The sequence below is a fragment of the Physeter macrocephalus genome, chromosome 9 (genome assembly GCF_002837175.3).
Source record: "Physeter macrocephalus isolate SW-GA chromosome 9, ASM283717v5, whole genome shotgun sequence".
Lineage (NCBI taxonomy): Eukaryota > Metazoa > Chordata > Mammalia > Artiodactyla > Physeteridae > Physeter > Physeter macrocephalus.
This window is the reverse complement of record NC_041222.1, coordinates 27,203,618-27,221,912: the sequence shown is the minus strand read 5'-3', so window position 1 is coordinate 27,221,912 and position 18,295 is coordinate 27,203,618. Positions and strand designations below refer to the sequence as shown.

Genomic DNA, 18,295 nt, shown 5'->3' with positions numbered 1-18,295 from the left:
TAGGCGTTGCGGGGAATGTAATTATGAATAATACATAGGCCCTACCCCTTAAGGATGTATAGGGTTGTTGTAACATATGCCAAAAATTAGACTAAATTGACACTAAGTCTGCTTACTGTTCTTTAACCCTTTTAATATCTCTTCCTAAATATTCTTGGTGCAGCCTGGTAGGCATATATGTAGTTCCATTGGTATGGCTCCTACCAATTTCTACCTGGTGTCATGGTGATTTTTGTAAATGTCTCACTTTCTGCTTTGACCATGATCTCCTTAAGACCAGGCACACAGTGGGTGCTCAGTGGAATGAGTGAATGTGGTTGGCACTGACAGTTGGCGACCCTGGTTTTAAGACAGAGGAAGTGAGTGACAGGAGTGAGGAGGCCTGACAGATGTTCTATAGGCACATGCAGCCTTTGTCTTTTAAAACTTTCACCCAACACTGTTTTAATGACTTTAATATAAATAAAGGGAAACGAGAAATAGAGTTAGGGGAAAGCCAGCTTGAAGATACTTCAAGTTGGTACTTTAGTCTGTGCCTTTTTGTGAGTGGTGGTTTTCATTTCTGAGGGCCTATCGTGTGCAGCATACACTGAATAACAGGCAACAATAACAAAGTCAGAGAAAGAGAAAATGAAAATGCAGGATGCAGTCTTCACCCTCAGGAAGTCCACAGTCTTGCTGCGGAGAGACATAAGATTTACAGAGAATCTGTCATAGTGTAGAAAATAGAATCCTCTCAACCACGCCCAATATTGCTTCAAGATTGCCAGGGAATAAGGTGAGTGGGTAGGGCAGCCAGGAAAGGATTTGATTATTTCATTTTAAAAAATGAAATATGGTTATGAAAATCATGAAGTTTGCTTTCCCAATTACTGGGTGGTTTTCTCAAAGAATTTCTCAATTCCAGCAAATTAATTTTAGATTTTCACTGCTACTAATATCTCTGCCAGGCTAGATCAAACTCTGACTAATAAACAAAAGTTTTCACAATTTAAAACAGTAGACCAAAATTTGGATGTTTAGGTAACATTGAACCCCAATCTGTTCAATGGGCAAGGAACCCTGGGGGGCAAAGGGGCTCCTCTCCCCAGACACTTACAGGATGGTAGTTCAGAGACAGCTCGTGTATACCCAGCTAAGATTGAGGGCAGACAGTGCCTCGATAGAAGCGGGGAAAGGGGCTGTAAACGCTGGAGATTCCTCCAACTTGTGAGGAAGTTGTGGTTTGACAAAACAGAGAAGAATACAGAAGTATTTCGGCTGGCCAAGTTCTACCTTTAACGCTGCGTAGAATTTGGGCCACAAAGATGGAGGTGAAGGCTGATCCATGTAAAGTGATAAGGAGGAGTGACTGGCTGGGGAGTAAGGGACACTGAGCAGTTCAATTTGTCTAAGGCACTGGATACCTAGAGAAAAGTTCTGGGAAGTGAGGCCCAGATGATGGAGGGTATTGGTGCTGACACAGCGAGTTCAGGGGTTATTCTCCTCCTGGAAGACTGAGCCACTGAAGACTCGTGAGCAGGGATGTGACCTGATGTATGCTTGCATCTGCACTCTCAGCTACATGCCTTGTGTGGGAATCCTGGAACTGCTTACTTTTTTAGCTTAGTTCCCAGTGTCATTGCCATTTATAAAAGTAAAACACCAAGCAAACAAAAAACCAACAAAATCTCTCAAATTCCTCCGATTACCTATCTGTGAGGCCAGACTGTCCTTTTGAGAGTACTTGGACGTTGGTTTGTTGTGAATTCTCTTGGAAAATGTCCTGTTCTTATATAAAATGGAAAAGAGGCAATCCCCAGGCACTTAGAAACCTCAGGTTGAGTTTATCTATTAGAGGAAGTAACACACTGGCAGCAGCTGGCCTAAATGTTCATACTGCAAGAAATCAAATGAAATTGTTTTGCAAACTGCTTCTCTAGCAATGGCAGAGATATAGGAAAATATGAATCGATTTTTCAGTTCTGTCCTGTAATGCAAAATGGAAGTTTGGCCCTTATCTGGTTGATTTGATCACTTTTGGAACCTAAGAGATTATAACAAAACAAAAATGTCTAGTATTTGATTAAATGATTGGGCCCGCCAACCTTGTGTGCCCAAACACCATAAACTTGTTGGCTTTTATCTGATCAATGTTATCCACATTCATTTATTCTATTTCATGAATGTTTAGCCAGTTTTCTGAAATAGCAACCTAAGTTATCTGTGTTAGTGCTCTGTTTTCTCTTAAAATTTTTTTCTTTTTTTTTTTTTTTGGACATAAACCTAGCTAGTGGTCATAGCAACCGGATGAGTTTTCCATCATATAGACTAAATGAAAGATAAGTGGGGACTTCCCTGGTGGTGCAGTGGTTAAGAATCCACCTGCCAATGCAGGGGACACGGGTTTGATCCCTGGTCAAGGAAGATCCCACATGCCACGGAGCAACTAAGCCCCTGTGCCACAACCACTGAGCCCGCATGCCACAACCACTGAGCCCGTGTGCCACAACTACTGAAGCCTGCGCTCCTAGAGCCCGTGCTCTGCAACAAGAGAAGCCACCGCAATGAGAAGCCCACGCGCTGCAACGAAGAGTAGCCCCCGCTCACTGCAACTAGAGAAAGCCCACACGCAGCAACAAAGACCCAATGCAGCCAAAAATAAAATAAAATTTAAAAAAAGAAAGAAAGATAAGTGACTTAATTTAGTGGCTGTAGGTATGGACTAGATGGTAGAGGCAAGTATCTGAAGATTTTCTTAAGGTAGCAGTGGCATCTGGGACAGCTTAAGTTCCTTCACAGATCACTGCTTTCTCAGTGTCCTTCTCAATTTTGCTGAGCCAAATAAGCTGAGGCAAGAGAGGCTGCTTTGTAATTCTACCAGTCTTTTTGACCCTAACGCACACACACACACATGCACACACACACGTGTATCACCCAGAATGATGACATTTTTTACCTTTATTCTTTTTTTTCAGGGAAGCTGAAGATTCTCTTTCAATCACAGTTGTTCGCTGCACATCGGTATATCTCTTTTTATGTCTTGTGTGTTAGTTTCACCCTTCTTGGCCCCAAGACCCTGTACCCCCAGCAGAATATCCCCCGTAGAATAAACAGCCTGTGTGCCAGTATTGTGGAGGACACAGATGTGGGTCCAGGCTTCAAGAACTCATGGTCCTAAGGAGACAGACCTGTGATTATGCAGAGTGGGATGACAAGGGTACCAAACTAGGAGTTTCAAGACAGGTCTGAGTGATATCACTGTGGAGCAGTCATTTAGTTTCCGTTTTGACTTTTGTAAAACAGAGATGAGGACAATAACTGCCTTGTCTATCTAATGGGTTGTTCTGAAGACCCAACAAGGTGTTGAATGTGAACGTGTTTTATCGGCCGCAAGGCAAGGTGTGGCACAGATGATGCACAGGAAGGCACCAGCCATCCTAAACCACTGTAGGCCTAGGAGTCCTTTGTATGTGATACAGGGGAAAGTATATAATCAGATTGTAAGAGAAAACTACCAAGGAGGAAAAGCTGACAGAAAATTCTCATTTTGAGAGACTTTAGTACATACCTCTTAGCCTTGGCCACAAATAGACAAGAAAATAAATAGGGGCATAGAGAATTTTAATAATGCATTTAATAATCTAATCCAACTGACCACATACCAGACCACCAAAAAAACTAAATTCCCCAAAGAAACAACTGTATAAGTCTCTTTTCCAGAATATAATAAAACACAAATTGATAGCTATCAAAAACTTAATTAAAACCACCCAGTCATTTGGAATAAAAACGCAATCTCCTAAGTAAAGATAGAATCAAATGGAAAAGCAAAAATTACCATTATAGACTAGGTAGAAAATAATTAAAATTTAGAACTCTACTTCTTAGAACTTATTATATACAGTTGAAGCTATACTCAGAGTAAAATTCATAACCTTAAAAGTGATTTTATTATTTAACAAGAAAACAGGGTAAGTAAATATTCAGTGCAAGAAGTAGGAAGAAAAGACTAATAAAACAAGCATAAAGCAGATTAAAGAAAATGATAAAAATTTAAATCTAAATGATGCTTTGGAAAACAGAAAAAATTGGAAAGTTGATAAATCCAAGGGCTAGTTCTTTACAGGAAAAAATTAAAAAATAGGAGAACTTTAGGGAAAAGAAATATGTGGGCCTTACATGAAGGAAACTAGAATAATACTGAAGGAAGTAAAATTTTTCTTTAATATAAAAGGAGTTACATATTATGTTCCTTGATGGGAAGACTACTAATATGTCGGATTTTCTCATGTTAATGTATATGCTTAAGGAAAATTCAGACTCCCTGTGGGACTTTTATTTGGATTTTGACAAAGTATATCAAGGTGAGACTTACCAAGAAAATCTTTTTTAAAAGGAATAATGAGGATGGCCTTGAAATACTAGATTTTAAAACTAATAAAGCTGCAGTAATTAAAACAGTGTGATATTGATGAAATGTTGTATATATCAATCTAATCAAATAGAAAGTCCAAGAATAGATACCAGTATAAGAATTTAGTATATGATAAATATGGCATCCCAAATCAGTGGGAGAAAAGATGATTATTCAAGAAATTATACTGGGACATATCTCATACCGTTTGATGTTAAAGACTTAAATATAAAAAACAAACCATAAAAATGTCAACAATATGGCTGGGTGTCTAGCCCGTCGTAAGTTGCAGAAAGAATTCCTAAGCATTTAGGGAGTGGGAGAAGGTACAGTGGAACAAACAGCTATTTGATTATGTGGAAAAAATTAAATTTCTGTGGTCCAAAAACTTCATAACACTAAAAAGCAAAGAAATTGTTGCCTCCTCTCCTTATTTGAAGTGTTATTTTTTGTTTGTTTGTTTCTTAGAAGTAAAACAGGAAAAAAATCCCACCTAAATAGGACTAGGATGTTTGCCATAAATATGACAGACCAAGTGTTTTATGCACAGATAAATGGAGATTCTTCTATTCTAAATAGAAAAATTTATTTATGAAATAATGTGAAACCAATGTGTAAAAAAACAGTATACTAAAAGCTAATCGCTATAAATGATCATGCAGGTGTTGAGAGATTCTTTTCATTTAGCTGATTATCATCTCAGTGGGGAACATCTTAATTTTAATTAGGTAGTTCTTTTCCTACTCTATTTCCAAGAAATGATAGCAAAAGATAGCACTTGTTAAGTAAGGAGAGAGGGAAACAGCATATAGCTGCCTCCTTTTAAAAAATAAAAAGTATAGGGAGAGGAAAATTAACATGTTCCAGTACCATTCCTAAGATTCCTATGAGGTTCCCAAGAAAAGAGAAGTATGAATACTGTACTTTGGAGATCCTGCAGGGAAAGCTGATATTAGCCCAGGTGATGACCCCTGCGCCCCTGAGAAACACCCTGAATATTGTCTAGCCCATCGGGCCTCTCACCAGAAGTTATATGATCGTAAGACAAATGATCATACATATTTTACTTCAGCAAGAATGCTCATCTTTGTCCGAGTGGATTCTTAGAGTCCTCAAATGATTTGAAATTGATTACGAATTATAAAATCCTAAGTTGGAATATTAATTACTGCTTCTCTAGGACATAGAATTTTATGATTAAAATATGTTTTGGTTTAATTGTATAGATCTGTATTTCTATTAATTATTTATAATACATTATTTATTATAATATTAATACTAATATTTAATGTCTTATTTAATTTGTGCCAAAAGAAAATCCTACAAGGTAGATATATTGGTTATCCCCCTTTTACAGATGAGGACACTATAGCCTCACAGGCACATGGTCGCACATGCAGAAATCAGTAGAGCTGGGCTTTTTTCAGGTAGTTAGTCTCCAGAACCCATGCTCATTAGCATTATGCTGTTTCTGCCTCCTGGTCCAGTTCCCATATTGTGCAGAAGAGAAGACTGAAGGCCAAAGAAAGGAGTGTGTGCACGCACACGCACACGCGCACACACACACACACACACACACACACACACACACACACACACACACACACACACACACATACCCACAACTGGTTTTCTTCCATAACAATTTGTGTTTGAGGTAGTTCTCAGAACTGTTGAGTAGCTGAAGTTGGGTTGGAATTCAGGTCTCTTTGCTCACCGGCCAATTCTCTTTGTCTTCATCATACCAGAGCCTTTGGCCACTGTATTGAATCTTGAGCTGTCCTCAGATGCATAAGAACATTGGGTTGAGATCCCTAAATTTTATGAAAAGAGATCTCTAATGGGATGTCGTCCTTCTCTGTGGGTTTTAATTGAATTCTCAACAGCTGTCAAGCTTTTGCTTTTGTTTTTAAGAAACGAGAAGATGTACATGGCTTTTATGAAAGTCCCACATTTTTCTAAAGTGTGTCATGTTAATGTTTTGCAGGGAGTCCCCAAGTCCTCCTTCCTAACGGAGGAGAAGCGAGCCAGGCTGAAGACCAACCCCGTGAAGGTGCACTTTGCAGAGGAAGTGCTCGTCAGTGGACACGGCCAGGTGCGTCACTGGTCAGGGGGTTGAAATGACTCTTCATGAGGTGGGTGAGCTGCCTCCTGGCATGTATCTTCTGAAGACTCTGGAATCTGCAGCATGGAGGGGATGCAGAGGGAGTGCAGAGGGCTTGCTGGAGGCTATGTGCCCCCTTAGTGAGGCACCTGCAAACGGTGGACAGGGAGAGACACACTGGGTGTGGCTCTGTCATTCTGTGACTCCATTTTTCTGCCCTTGAAATTTCGACAGATTCCGATTGTTCATTTCTCATTCTAAATCTTCAAACTTAGTATTCCCTCTGAAGGTGATATATTGATAGTAGTGATGGTGGCCGGGGGAGGGGGGGCTTTGGTTTTTTTAAAGAGCCCATCATCTATTGAACCTCTATTGCATGAATTTTGGGTACATAATCCTTAGTCATCACCATACCCTGCATGGGAGGTATTTTAACAAAAGAGGAAGCAGAGGCTTAGAGAGGTTAACAGAATTAACCTCTGAGATCACATAGCTAGAAATACAGGAGCACAGGTCTGTGTGACTTCAGTTCTTCTGTTTTCCACTGTGATATGCTGTCTAGTCCTTTTTGATATGGGAATACCCAGGATTGGTGTGGCTAGATATGAGGGTTCAGAAGACAAGTTTGTAAAGGGAAAATGTTGGCTAGAGTTTGATGTTTTCAATGTGGACTGTTAAAGACTCATATATTGGGCTTCCCTGGTGGTGCAGTGGTTGAGAGTCCGCCTGCCGATGCAGGGGACACGGGTTCGTGCCCCGGTCCGGGAGGATCCCACATGCTGCGGAGCGGCTGGGCCCGTGAGCCATGGCCGCTGGGCCTGCGCGTCCGGAGCCTGTGCTCCGCAACAGGTGAGGCCACAGCAGTGAGAGGCCTGCGTACCAAAAAAAAAAAAAAAAAAAAAAAAGACTCGTCTATTCATAATTTAAATATTTTCCACCTGATGGTCTGTAACTATTACCATTCTGAATTTAGTGATCAATAATAGATTTTGAAACTTTCAGATCAGAGCTTGTCCTTATCTGGTTTTCTTAGCATAGAGTCCAGTGAATGGGGAGTCACGGCCATTTTAACACAGGATTCAGGTGATCTGGTTCACATCTGGAGAGCCCTTATTTTCTTCTTGTCCTGCTGCTTAACAGACTCCACCTTCAGTTAGACCTCAGAGTAAAAGGTGGATTTGTTCAGGAAGGTCTAGTGGGAGGCCTAGTGTATTAATCAGAAAAGACCTGAGATCCTGGCAGTCTGAAATATTTGAGTCTCTGTGTGTCCATGTTTGTGAAAATGGATCAAACCTCTTCAGCAAATTAAATTTTGATTCAACGTGTGTTTTTAAGAGTAGTACATAGTAAGGAGAAGTAGAAGCTAGAACCAACTAACAGAACAGGTAGAGAATAAGGGTTCTGCAGAAGTGAACCAGATCCCCTGGGGAGACTTGCAACTCAGGGTACCGAGTCTCTGTATCAGCCACGTGAGGCAGAGACAGCCAAACCAGCGAGAGCTCATCATTGTGACCTACCTTTTCATCCTCTCAAGTATTTAAAAGATGATAAAATCAGTTGCTAAACTTACTCCCTTAAAACATACTAAGACAGTAGAAGAATCTGAAATAGGAAACCAACATTTGGGGGTTTGGGTTTTTTTTATTATTGAGGTATAGTTGATATACAATATAAGTGTCAAGTTTCAACATTGTGATTCACAATCTTTAAAGGTGATATACTCCATTTATAGTTATTATAAAATTTTGGCTATATTCCCTGTGCTGTTCAATATATCTTTGTAGCTTATTCATTTTTTACATAGTAGTTGGTACCTCTTAATTCCCTACCCCTACCTTGCCTCTCCACCCCCTCCCTGGTGGTAACCTCTAGTTTATTCTCTATATCTGTGAGTCTGTTTCTTTTTTGTTATATTCACTAGTTTGTTTTATTTTTTAGATTCCACATATAAGTGATATCATACAGTATTATCTTTCTCTGTCTGACTTAAGGAAACCAACACTTCAAATATGCTTAACTTTGCTAACCGTTAAAGAAATGCAAAGGAAAATATTAAGAACTGCGACTTTATACTTAGTAAATGAGCACAAATAAAGAAAATGTAAGCCCTGATGCCAAGAAAGTAGCTACACTCATGTACTAATTGGTGGCTTTGTATATTGATTTAATCTCTGGGAATAGAAGAAAACAAAACTTAATGAATGCCATAAAAGTGGGCCACGGATCACATTCTCATTAATTTAAGTCTATAAAATAATTTAAATACAAAAATCCATGTAGTTAAAGATATCTGTTTTACTGACAGATAAATTGCAAAAAATTTGAAAAAATGTTAAATGTCTAGGGCAGAGGAATGGTTAAAGAAATTCTGATATTTCAACTCAACAGACTCTTTATAAGTCCATTAAAATTATAAACATTAAACCCACATGAAGAAGTGTATACGTGTTGAGTAAAACTGCACATAGAATCGTGCATGTTCTATTAGTGCAGCTCTCTAAAAGCTATTTACAGGTATAGATAAAAATTGGAAGAAGCCTTAGAGAAAAGCCTCAGTTATGTGATGATGTTATGGATGTATTTTTTGGTAAATCACAAATAATAAAATGTCAAGGAAAGCATGTCATACTTGGGAATTCCAAAGATTAAGATTTCTAAATACCCTAAACCAGAGCAGTGAGATGACAACATGAGCGATGTGAAATCCCTCATCCTTGACTGAGTGGGAAATGGCACTGGGATATGACCATATTCCTTTTTCTTCCATAAAAGTACTGTGGTTTAAAAAAAAAGTTATGTAGAGTGATGAATGTGAGTCTTGCTTAAATGATACAAGGTGGCCTTATATTTAGAAGATACAAAATTCTCATCTGAAAAAGGCTGTCAGGTTTTTGAAAAAAATGGTAAGCTTCTAACCCAGGTGGGCTTTGTACCCAAACTCTTTGCTGAGATTAGAGTTGGCGGCAGTTGATCTCATAAATCCGGATTGATGGCTGGGATGAGTAGAGGCGGAGAGCAGCCCTCTGCCCTTTGGTGTTGCTTTACTGTAGGGAATGAAGCAGTAAAATGTTGAGGGAGCTCTGAGGGAGCATCCTACCCCCCATTTCACCCAACCCCACAAGGCACAGTGCAAGAATCTCAGAAAGGCCCATTTGGGACGATGTGCATGCTTGTCACCTGACTTGCCAAATTGCATCCCATAAGGGAGGCAGCCAGCAGTGAAGTGTCAGCTGATGGCCGCGTGACATCGTACAGGCTCACACAGTGCTGTCAGTTTGCTCGTGGCAGGGCTCCCTCTTCACCGTCTTCCAGTTCTAGTGGCTATCCCTGAAACAAAGCACGCCTGTTATCTGTGTGGCATAGACCTCATCCATTGGAGAAATCTCCAAATGTCAAGATTCAATCTACAACGTGGTGAGGAGGTTGGGGAGAATCCAGCTCTCCTCACCAGGCAGGGCCAGGGAAGCTGAGGATCTGTCACACCCAGGGACAGGAAGGGACAGTTTCAACACTACTCTTGTGTTTTCCAGGGTAATTCTCTGCTGTGTATGCCCAACGTGCTCAAGGTGTACTTGGAGAATGGACAGACCAAAGCTTTCAAGTTTGAGGCACACACGACTGTGAAGGTATTCGGAATAAACTTGAATCTCTTTCCCAGTGAGAATTTGCTGGCTTCCAGGACCCCGGGGGCATCTTGCCAGGCAGCTGCCTTGGTGATCTCACAACCACCATGGTCTGAGCACCTGCAGTAAGCCAAGCACTGTGTTATCTCATTTAGTTGCATGAACACCCAGCAAGCTGGTATTTTAATCACCATCTTGCAGGGGAGGAAATCAGGGCTCAGAGAGATGAAGTACCCAGTACAACTCATAAGCTTTCACCCTTAACCACTGGGCTTCCCTGCCTCTTGTATGGGACTCCACCTGCTACCCAAAAGACTAGAGTCGCTAAAATCCCAGGCAAGGTGTGCGGGCAGGTCCAGGCCCCTGTGAATTCTGTTCTGGATGGAAGTCAGTTTGACTTACATTTAACAAGTTCCCCCAAAGGAGATACTCTGAGGCAGGTGGTACAGAATGAGGTAGAAAGTGGTCTCTGTCTCCCAGGAGCTTGCAGTCTAGTTGAGGGAAGATGGACATTCTTGGAGCTCCCAGTAGTCCAGGGCAGGACGAAGTAAGGGCTGTAAAGAGAGGGACAAGGAAGTGCTCAGCACGCAAGGGAAAGAGCACCATCTTTCCATCTGACCATGTTCTGTCCTGTCAGTTCGTCAGAGAAGGCTTTGCAAAGAAGCTGGACCTGAGCTGAGCTTTGAAGGGTTTCTAAGACTTCAACAAGCACAGGTGGGGAAGGGTTTTTGAGGGGTTAGAGGATGCACATCAATCTGCAGAAGTCCCATGAACTAAGGCAGAGAGCCAGTAAGACAGGCATTGCCCAGGAAGTAGTAAACCATCCCACAGGACTGGAACACAGGCCATTTTCTCATGGGAGGAGTGGGAGACGGCACAGGCTGGCTGGGGACGGCCTCGAATGGCAGGCAATGGAGTTTGGATTTTATCCATAGACAATAAGGGATGGCACTATAGTTTCTGAATAAGGAAGCAAATAGTGTTAGAGGGAGGCACCAGGGAAGAAGCAAAGAAAGGAGTTGTTCAAACATTAAAAATCGTGTAAGAGTCAACACTGAGCCCAGCTCTTCTGATACTGGGAGAAGAGCAGGTTCAGGTGGGCAGGTGCAGCTATAGGTACCGGACGGTAGCCAAGATACACACACACACATACACACACACATATGCACATGCACTTGAGTGCACACGTGCATACTCAATGCACGCACACACACCAGTGTTCCCTGGCACCTCCCTTTGGCAGTTCCTAGGGCTGCCCCAAATGCCCTATCCCATTCTTATCTTGGTGTGACTGAGAAGAAGCTGGAGAAAGCCTGTCTGACCCTGGGAAGCTCAAACCCAAAGGAGGAAGGGAGGGGGGAATGGATTTGTTCAGTGTTCACTACATGTCTGGCACTTCCCTGGGTACTTCCTCGTGCACTATCTCACTTAATGCCCCCCAGTAACCTTGTAAAGTGACAATTATTAACCTACTTTTCAGATGAGAACACTGGCCCAAGAGATCCCAAACTTGTCAAGGTCAGCTAGCTCCTAACTGGCTTCCAACTTGGTCTGTTGTCTCTGAACCCTGCACTGGAGGTGGCCACGCTGCCATTCTGCATGAAAGTTGTGCAAATGCGTTAGACAAGGTGTCTACTTCTGTCATCTTTGAGCAAAGTGCATTGGAATGGAGGGGATGATTTATTTAAAGTGAGTCCCCCTTTGGTGGCCAAAAAGACTTTGAGATGATTTACACGCACTGCAGGGGAATTAAAGCCAAGATGAGAGATGGACTTGGAGAAATGGGCAAGGAGTTAGCTGGTATAATACTGGTTAATTTTACTTACCTGTAGTAGCCAAATTTTTAAAAAGCAAGTCTTTTAGCTCTTTATGACAGAGAAAGAGGGGGCTATATAAACAAATCCCCAAATGGGTAAAAAAAGGGAAAAACCACTGTCAGTTCATCAGTGACTTCTCTTCCCCACTCCCTTATCAAGAGAAGCAAATTTCTTACCTTAGAAAACCTCTTTCTCTAAATCAAGGAAAATAACATGTCGTTTGACCCAGTGAACATTTAGTGGCTCTTTTGTGTGTGCCGGCAAAGCTGTTGATGATACAGAAATAAGTTATCCCGGGTCACTCCCTTAGGGAGCCTAGAGTCTTGGGGTGGGGCTGGGGTAAGGAAATGAGACCTGGGGTTATTTCACAAGGAGACTGTTGTGGGTACAGTGTGCTCAGAACCAGGAAATCGGGATGTGAAAATGGTGTGGTGTGGGCTCTAGGAAGAGAGAGCTTCCATCTGGGTGGCAAGGAAAGGCCCCCAGGATGTGATGGCCTATGAGGCCGACTTGGAAAGATGGACAGGAATGGGTCAGGAGTGGTAGGTGAAGACAGCTTCCCGGGCATGTGGAATGACACCAACAAAGATCCAGTGATGGGAAAGTTTGGCAAGTGTATGGGGCTTGCGAGCAGGGTGCATTGGAAGAAGCAGCAGAAGATAAAGTCGGAGAAGTGGGCTGGCACCTGATACTTGAGAGCCTTGAATATTAAGCTAAGGAGTTTGGATTTGGGCTAGTGGGCCATGGGGACCACTGAATATTCTTGAGCCAGGGAAAGCATGAGAAGTACAAGGCTTAGACAAGTTTCTCTAGATCAGGGGTCAGCAAACTTGTTCTGTAAAGAGGCAGATAATATTCTAGGTTTTGCAGGCCATGGGGCTTCTGTCATGGTTACTCAACTCTGCCATTGTAGAGAATGGGCATGGCTGTGTTCCCATATGACTTTAATTACAAAAACAAGCAGTGGACCAGATTTGGCCCACAGGTGATGGTTTGCCAACCCCTGCGCTAGATGCAAGGTGGAGGTCAGATGGGTAGCGGTGTGGGGTCCTTAGGGCACCACTCAACAAAGCCAGGAGAAATGTGTGAACTCAAGCCAAATGGAGAATGGAGAGAGGGGACGGAGTCAAGTGAGGGGCTCTCCATCATGGCCAGCTCACAGTAGGCACTGAATTAATGTTGTTGAGTTACAGAAGCAGATAGACCCTTCAGGACTTAGTCACTGGTCAGTTATGGAGGGCGATGGAGCAAGTGGGGAGAGGATTCAGAATTGGGAGCTGTGAGGAGCAGGTGGCGCCTGATGGTGTGGCACTTACTAAATCTGAGATTCTGGCAGGACATCTATGGTGAGTCTGTGATGATTATTTATTCACTGAGTGAAAGTTTATTGAGCATCACTGAGTGCCAAGCTTTGGGGATATAGGGGAGCACAAGACAAGCAAGGTTCACATTCTGGGGAAGGTTAGCATCTAGCGGGGTAAATGACAATAAGCAAAAAAACAAATAGCAGCAGCTAGCATGTATTGAACACTTGCCATCTGCCAGGTGCGATTCTAAATGCCATATGTGGGGAAATTAATTTACCTCACACAACCCCTGAGAGAGATGTGAATATTATGACCATCTTAGAGATGAAAACATTGAGGCATAGAGAGAGTAAGCACTTTATCCAGGGACACACAGCTAGTGAGTGGAAGTCTAGGTCTAGAGCCCATTCACTTAACTTTACTGTACTGTCTTATCTATTACTAGAGAACAGAGCTGTCTTTGAAGAAAATCATATCCAGTAGTGAGGAAGGAAATCAACAGGACCTGGGACAGAGAATAACAGGGGTAATCACATTTAGACACAGCGACCAGAGGAGTTTTCTCAGAAGAGAAAGAAACAGCCTTGTGAAGAGTGTGGGAGAAGTGTGCCAGGCAGAGGGAAGAGCATTGTGAATGCCCTGAGGCAGCAAAGACCTTGTGATGACAAGGGGCCACTGTAGTGATTGAGGAAAATGTGGCATGGCAACTCTGGTGGCACAGTATTAATGATCATGTCATCCCATCAGCCCCCTAAATAGGCATCCTTATCCTCCATTTCATAGGAAGAAATAGGTTCAGAAGCATCAGGTTGATTTCCCATAGCTGCATAGAGAGTAGGTGGTGTGATTCTGTCTGGTAAGCAGTTGATGAGGCAGACTCCAGAGAGAGGATGAATCTGGAGACCTTGAAGAGAGGCATAAGGCCCCAAAGGATGGCTTCAGCCTGTCGAGTAAAGCAAGAGAGGGTGGCCGTATGGGTGGTGCTGGAGCCTTGAGGGAAGGGGAGCAGTGGGTGTAGGACCTTAAGGGGCAATGAGAAGTCCCACATGTGGCCCGTCAAGATTTGGCTGCCTGCGTTGGCAGTGGACCCAGTCAGTGGAGACCTTTCTCTCCCCAGCTGCACCGAGGAGCAGAGGGAAAGTGAAGGGAGTCCTCCCTGCTCTGTGCCTGAACGTGAGGGCTGGCCTGTTCTTTGGTGAGCCTTATGCCTCTGTGCCTGCAGGACATCATCCTCACGGTGAAGGAGAAGCTGTCGATCCGAAGTATGGAGTACTTTGCGCTGGCCCTGGAGGAGCAGTACAACATCTCACGGCTGCACCTGCTGCACGAGGAGGAGCTCATCCAGCAGGTACCACCTGCTCCTGCTCCTGGTGAGGAGATCTGGGCTGGGCAAGCTGCACGCCTCAGCCAGAACCTTTGGGTATAGGGCTGAGTGCACCTGCAGGTTTGATGCGCTTTCTTGTCTACAGAAGGCACAGCCTGGTTTTTGTATGAGGTAGGCAGGCCCCCATTTTGCAGACAAGAAGACAGAAGCTTAGAGAAGTAAGGTGACTTACTCAAGGTAACACAGCCAATAGAGCTCTATCTTTTGCTTCCAATTCTGATGACCTTCCTCTGAACCTGCTGCCTTAGAGATGTCAGGGAAGCATCTGTTGCTGTGTCTAAGCTCGTTTTGTGAGACTTGCCCTCTGAGCTCGTCCTTGACAGCAGGACAGGGCTAACACAGTCAGTCCATCTGTACCACTCAATCTTTCAGCCACTCAGTGATTTGTCATACCAGCTTTTTAAAGCCAAACACAGGTCAGTTCTATAATTTTTAAGAAGAGAAACAGCATGAGCAAGGCATGAGCCCATGAAAGCCGCTCTGAGCATTCTTCACTGCAGATGAATTCCTATCATGGTCACTCATCTTCTAATACTGCTGCTTACAAACTTTTTTTTAAATCACTTCTGTTCCATTAACATTGGAAAAAGAAATCAAGTTAAATCACTAAGATCGTTGAAGTGAAAAAGAAGTAAGGTACAGGAGAGAGAGAGATATATACACACACACATATACACACACACATAGATATGTATATATATAATGTATAATATACTATTATTTGTGGAAAAGAAAAGAATGTACATTTATAGGAGCATATATACACATAGACTGTCTCTGGAACAGTATATAAGAAACCGGATGCAGAGATTTCTTCTGGAAAGGGGCTGATGGGATCAGTGGGAAACTTTGCTCTTTTGAGCCTTTTACATTATATACCCTTGGGAAAGTTAAATCGGCGGCAAAGGTCTGCACTGACTTGGGAAGCACTAAAACTGAAATCTCTGGGGACTGTCTTTCATTGTCTTTTTTTTAAAGTTGTTTTGTGGAATAACTGTGAGAACAAACGCAGAAGATGAATCGTGTCTCTCTTACGCATCCCAGGTGGTACAAAGGGAAGAGTCACATGACTACCGCTGCCTCTTCAGGGTGTGTTTTGTTCCCAAGGACCCCCTGGACCTCCTGAAAGAAGACCCAGTAGCCTTTGAATACCTCTATCTGCAGGTGACCCGGTCTGCCCTTCCTAAAATAACAGTGGTTGTTCTCTAAGGTGGCACATTGGGTTATTTTGAACATGAGCTCAAGGCAATTAAGCAGCTCCCTGGTAGAGATTATCTTTATCTGAGGGAGAGTGGGCCTGATTATCCCTCAGCATTCCTTTTTATGTCACTGAGTTGCTATGTTAGGAGATTTGCAATATATTAATGAAATTAAGGCTTAGTCCTCAATGTAGATGATACATTTTCTAATACCATTTAGGATCTTTAGAGTTACAGTTTTTATTGCTAAAAGGGGCATTAGTACTTCAGAGCCTTACTTCAGAAATGATGAAACTGAGTCTTGGAAAGGTCACATAATTTGCCTGGGTCACCCATTTGGTGGTGGAGCCAAAAATGGGTTCCTTGATCTCCTAGCCTGGTGTTCCACCTGCTCTACTTCCTTAGGTGAGGTTTATTATATCATTTTTATTCTGATGAAAAAATCATTTGGGAGACATCACCGTTTTACAGATGAGATAACTAGGTGTATTGACTTGCCCAAAGTCTTATAAAAATGGTGGCAGCAAATAACAACAACAACAGCAGCAGTACTTTATATTTGAATAACACAGCATCCCTATACCTGCTTTCAAATGCATTATCTAATTTAAACTTCAGAGAAGCCATATAAGGTAGATGTGACTATTCTCATTTATCAAGGGGAAGTACCAGTGTGCAGATAGTCTTAGTCAAGTAACCAAGGTCACACAGCCCAGAATTGGCAGAGCCAGGTCTCAAAGCTGCCTTTCACCTGAGAGAACAAGGAACACAATCTGTTTTTGTTTCCCAGTTCCTCTGATCTAATCTCTCCTAGAGCTGCAGCGATGTGCTCCAGGAGCGCTTTGCCGTGGAAATGAAATGCAGCTCTGCGCTCCGGCTCGCGGCCCTGCACATCCAGGAGCGGATCTACGCATGTGCCCAGCCGCAGAAGATCTCTTTGAAATACATAGAGTGAGTGGCAGGGGACTTCTGTGTCCCGCCAGCAGCAGCTGTGTTGCATTTGTAACTTGGCTGGCCCTGGGCCAGGATGGTCAGATTCACAGAAAGCTGATAGTCACCCACCTACCCATCTGTCTGTTGTCTTCCCGTTCATTTCCCTCTCCACCCTGTCCAACCCAGCCTGGCTTCCCCAGATATCAGAACCTGGCTACTTCCTCTGGGGCAGAAACCAACTCCAGATGGAATGACACAGGATCCCTTTGTAATTTCCCAGTTCCTAGGAGGATGTCTCGGGAAATCAGTTGACAACTTCAGCATAAAGCTCTTCTGAGGGCAGGAATGCCTTGAAAATTCATTTGGTGTGAACCAATCGTGTTGCATTAGATTCCTATTAGGGTAGTTTCAAGTCCTGAGGTTCTGATACCTCCTGATTCTCAGCTTAAAATTTCACCTCGCTCTCTGTGGTGTCACCCCGATTTGCTAACCTCTTGCCTGAGCATCAAAATCGGATGGGGAATTATATTTTAAAAAAATAAAACAAATCCTTGGCCTTACCCCTGATATACTAGGTCAAATCTCTAGGGGGTGGTACCTGGGAATCTGTATTTTTAATGAATTTGTTGGGAGGTTTTGAGGCTGTTAGGCTGGCATCATTCTGAGGCATGGCCTCAGGGATTCACAGGTGCTGTGTGTTGCCGCATGAGAGTGTGCTATACAGGTGTGATGAGTATTGATCTCCTAGAATGATCATGGTGTTTAATTCCTGAATGGCTGGTTTTTGTGGAGTGTGTGTGTGTTTGAATCGATGGATAGATAGATAGATAGATAGATAGATAGATAATTACACAAACACACACACACTCTTCATGTATATATTTACATACACTCCACAAAACCAGCCATATATATCTTCTGCTGAGAAAGAAGCTCATAATTACAGTATTCTTAGAACACTAAGTACTAAATCAAATATAATTATGCTCTTCATTAGAGTCAAGTACACTGTAAAAATGGGCCTCCTTGTCTCCAATGTCTTGTGGCAGGAAGGATTGGGGAATAGAGAACTTTATATCTCCAACTTTGCTACGAAACATGAAAGGAAAAGACATCAAGAAAGCCATTAGCTTCCACATGAAGAGGAACCAGAATTTGCTGGAACCCAGACAGAAGGTAATGTAGCCATGGCCCCTGTCGATCACACAGCTGTCTGTTGTGAAACCTCAGGGAAAGAATTTTCAACATTGACTGCATTTTAGGCAAATGAAAACTCTGACTTCAACAGTCTTTTTCATTTTTTTTCCTTACTTAAGCAATTTATTTCTGCTGCCCAGCTACGTTTAAATTATCTACAGATCCTTGGGGAACTCAAGACATACGGTGGGAAAATCTTTAATGCTACTTTAATGGTATGTATTAAAGAACTGTGGGGTCCTACACTTATAAAGGATGCAAGAGGTTCTCTGAAGATCAATGTATCTTTTAGCCTAAAATTCCTGAGGACTGGGTCATGGACTAGAATTTGTTTG

At 42.6% G+C, this 18,295-nt stretch overlaps 1 protein-coding gene across 1 annotated transcript in view; it reads left to right on the top strand.

Annotated features, from left to right (window-relative positions):
- The window catches only part of FRMPD1 (FERM and PDZ domain containing 1), a 46,347-nt gene that overhangs the window by 16,363 nt on the left and 11,689 nt on the right, over positions 1–18,295 (top strand). Inside the window, exons 4-11 of the mRNA XM_007107107.4 lie at positions 2,958–3,003; positions 6,384–6,491; positions 10,031–10,126; positions 14,470–14,595; positions 15,676–15,795; positions 16,645–16,781; positions 17,813–17,939; positions 18,080–18,175. Coding sequence (XP_007107169.2) covers positions 2,958–3,003; positions 6,384–6,491; positions 10,031–10,126; positions 14,470–14,595; positions 15,676–15,795; positions 16,645–16,781; positions 17,813–17,939; positions 18,080–18,175 — 856 coding nt within the window. The remainder of the gene's footprint in view (positions 1–2,957; positions 3,004–6,383; positions 6,492–10,030; positions 10,127–14,469; positions 14,596–15,675; positions 15,796–16,644; positions 16,782–17,812; positions 17,940–18,079; positions 18,176–18,295) is intronic.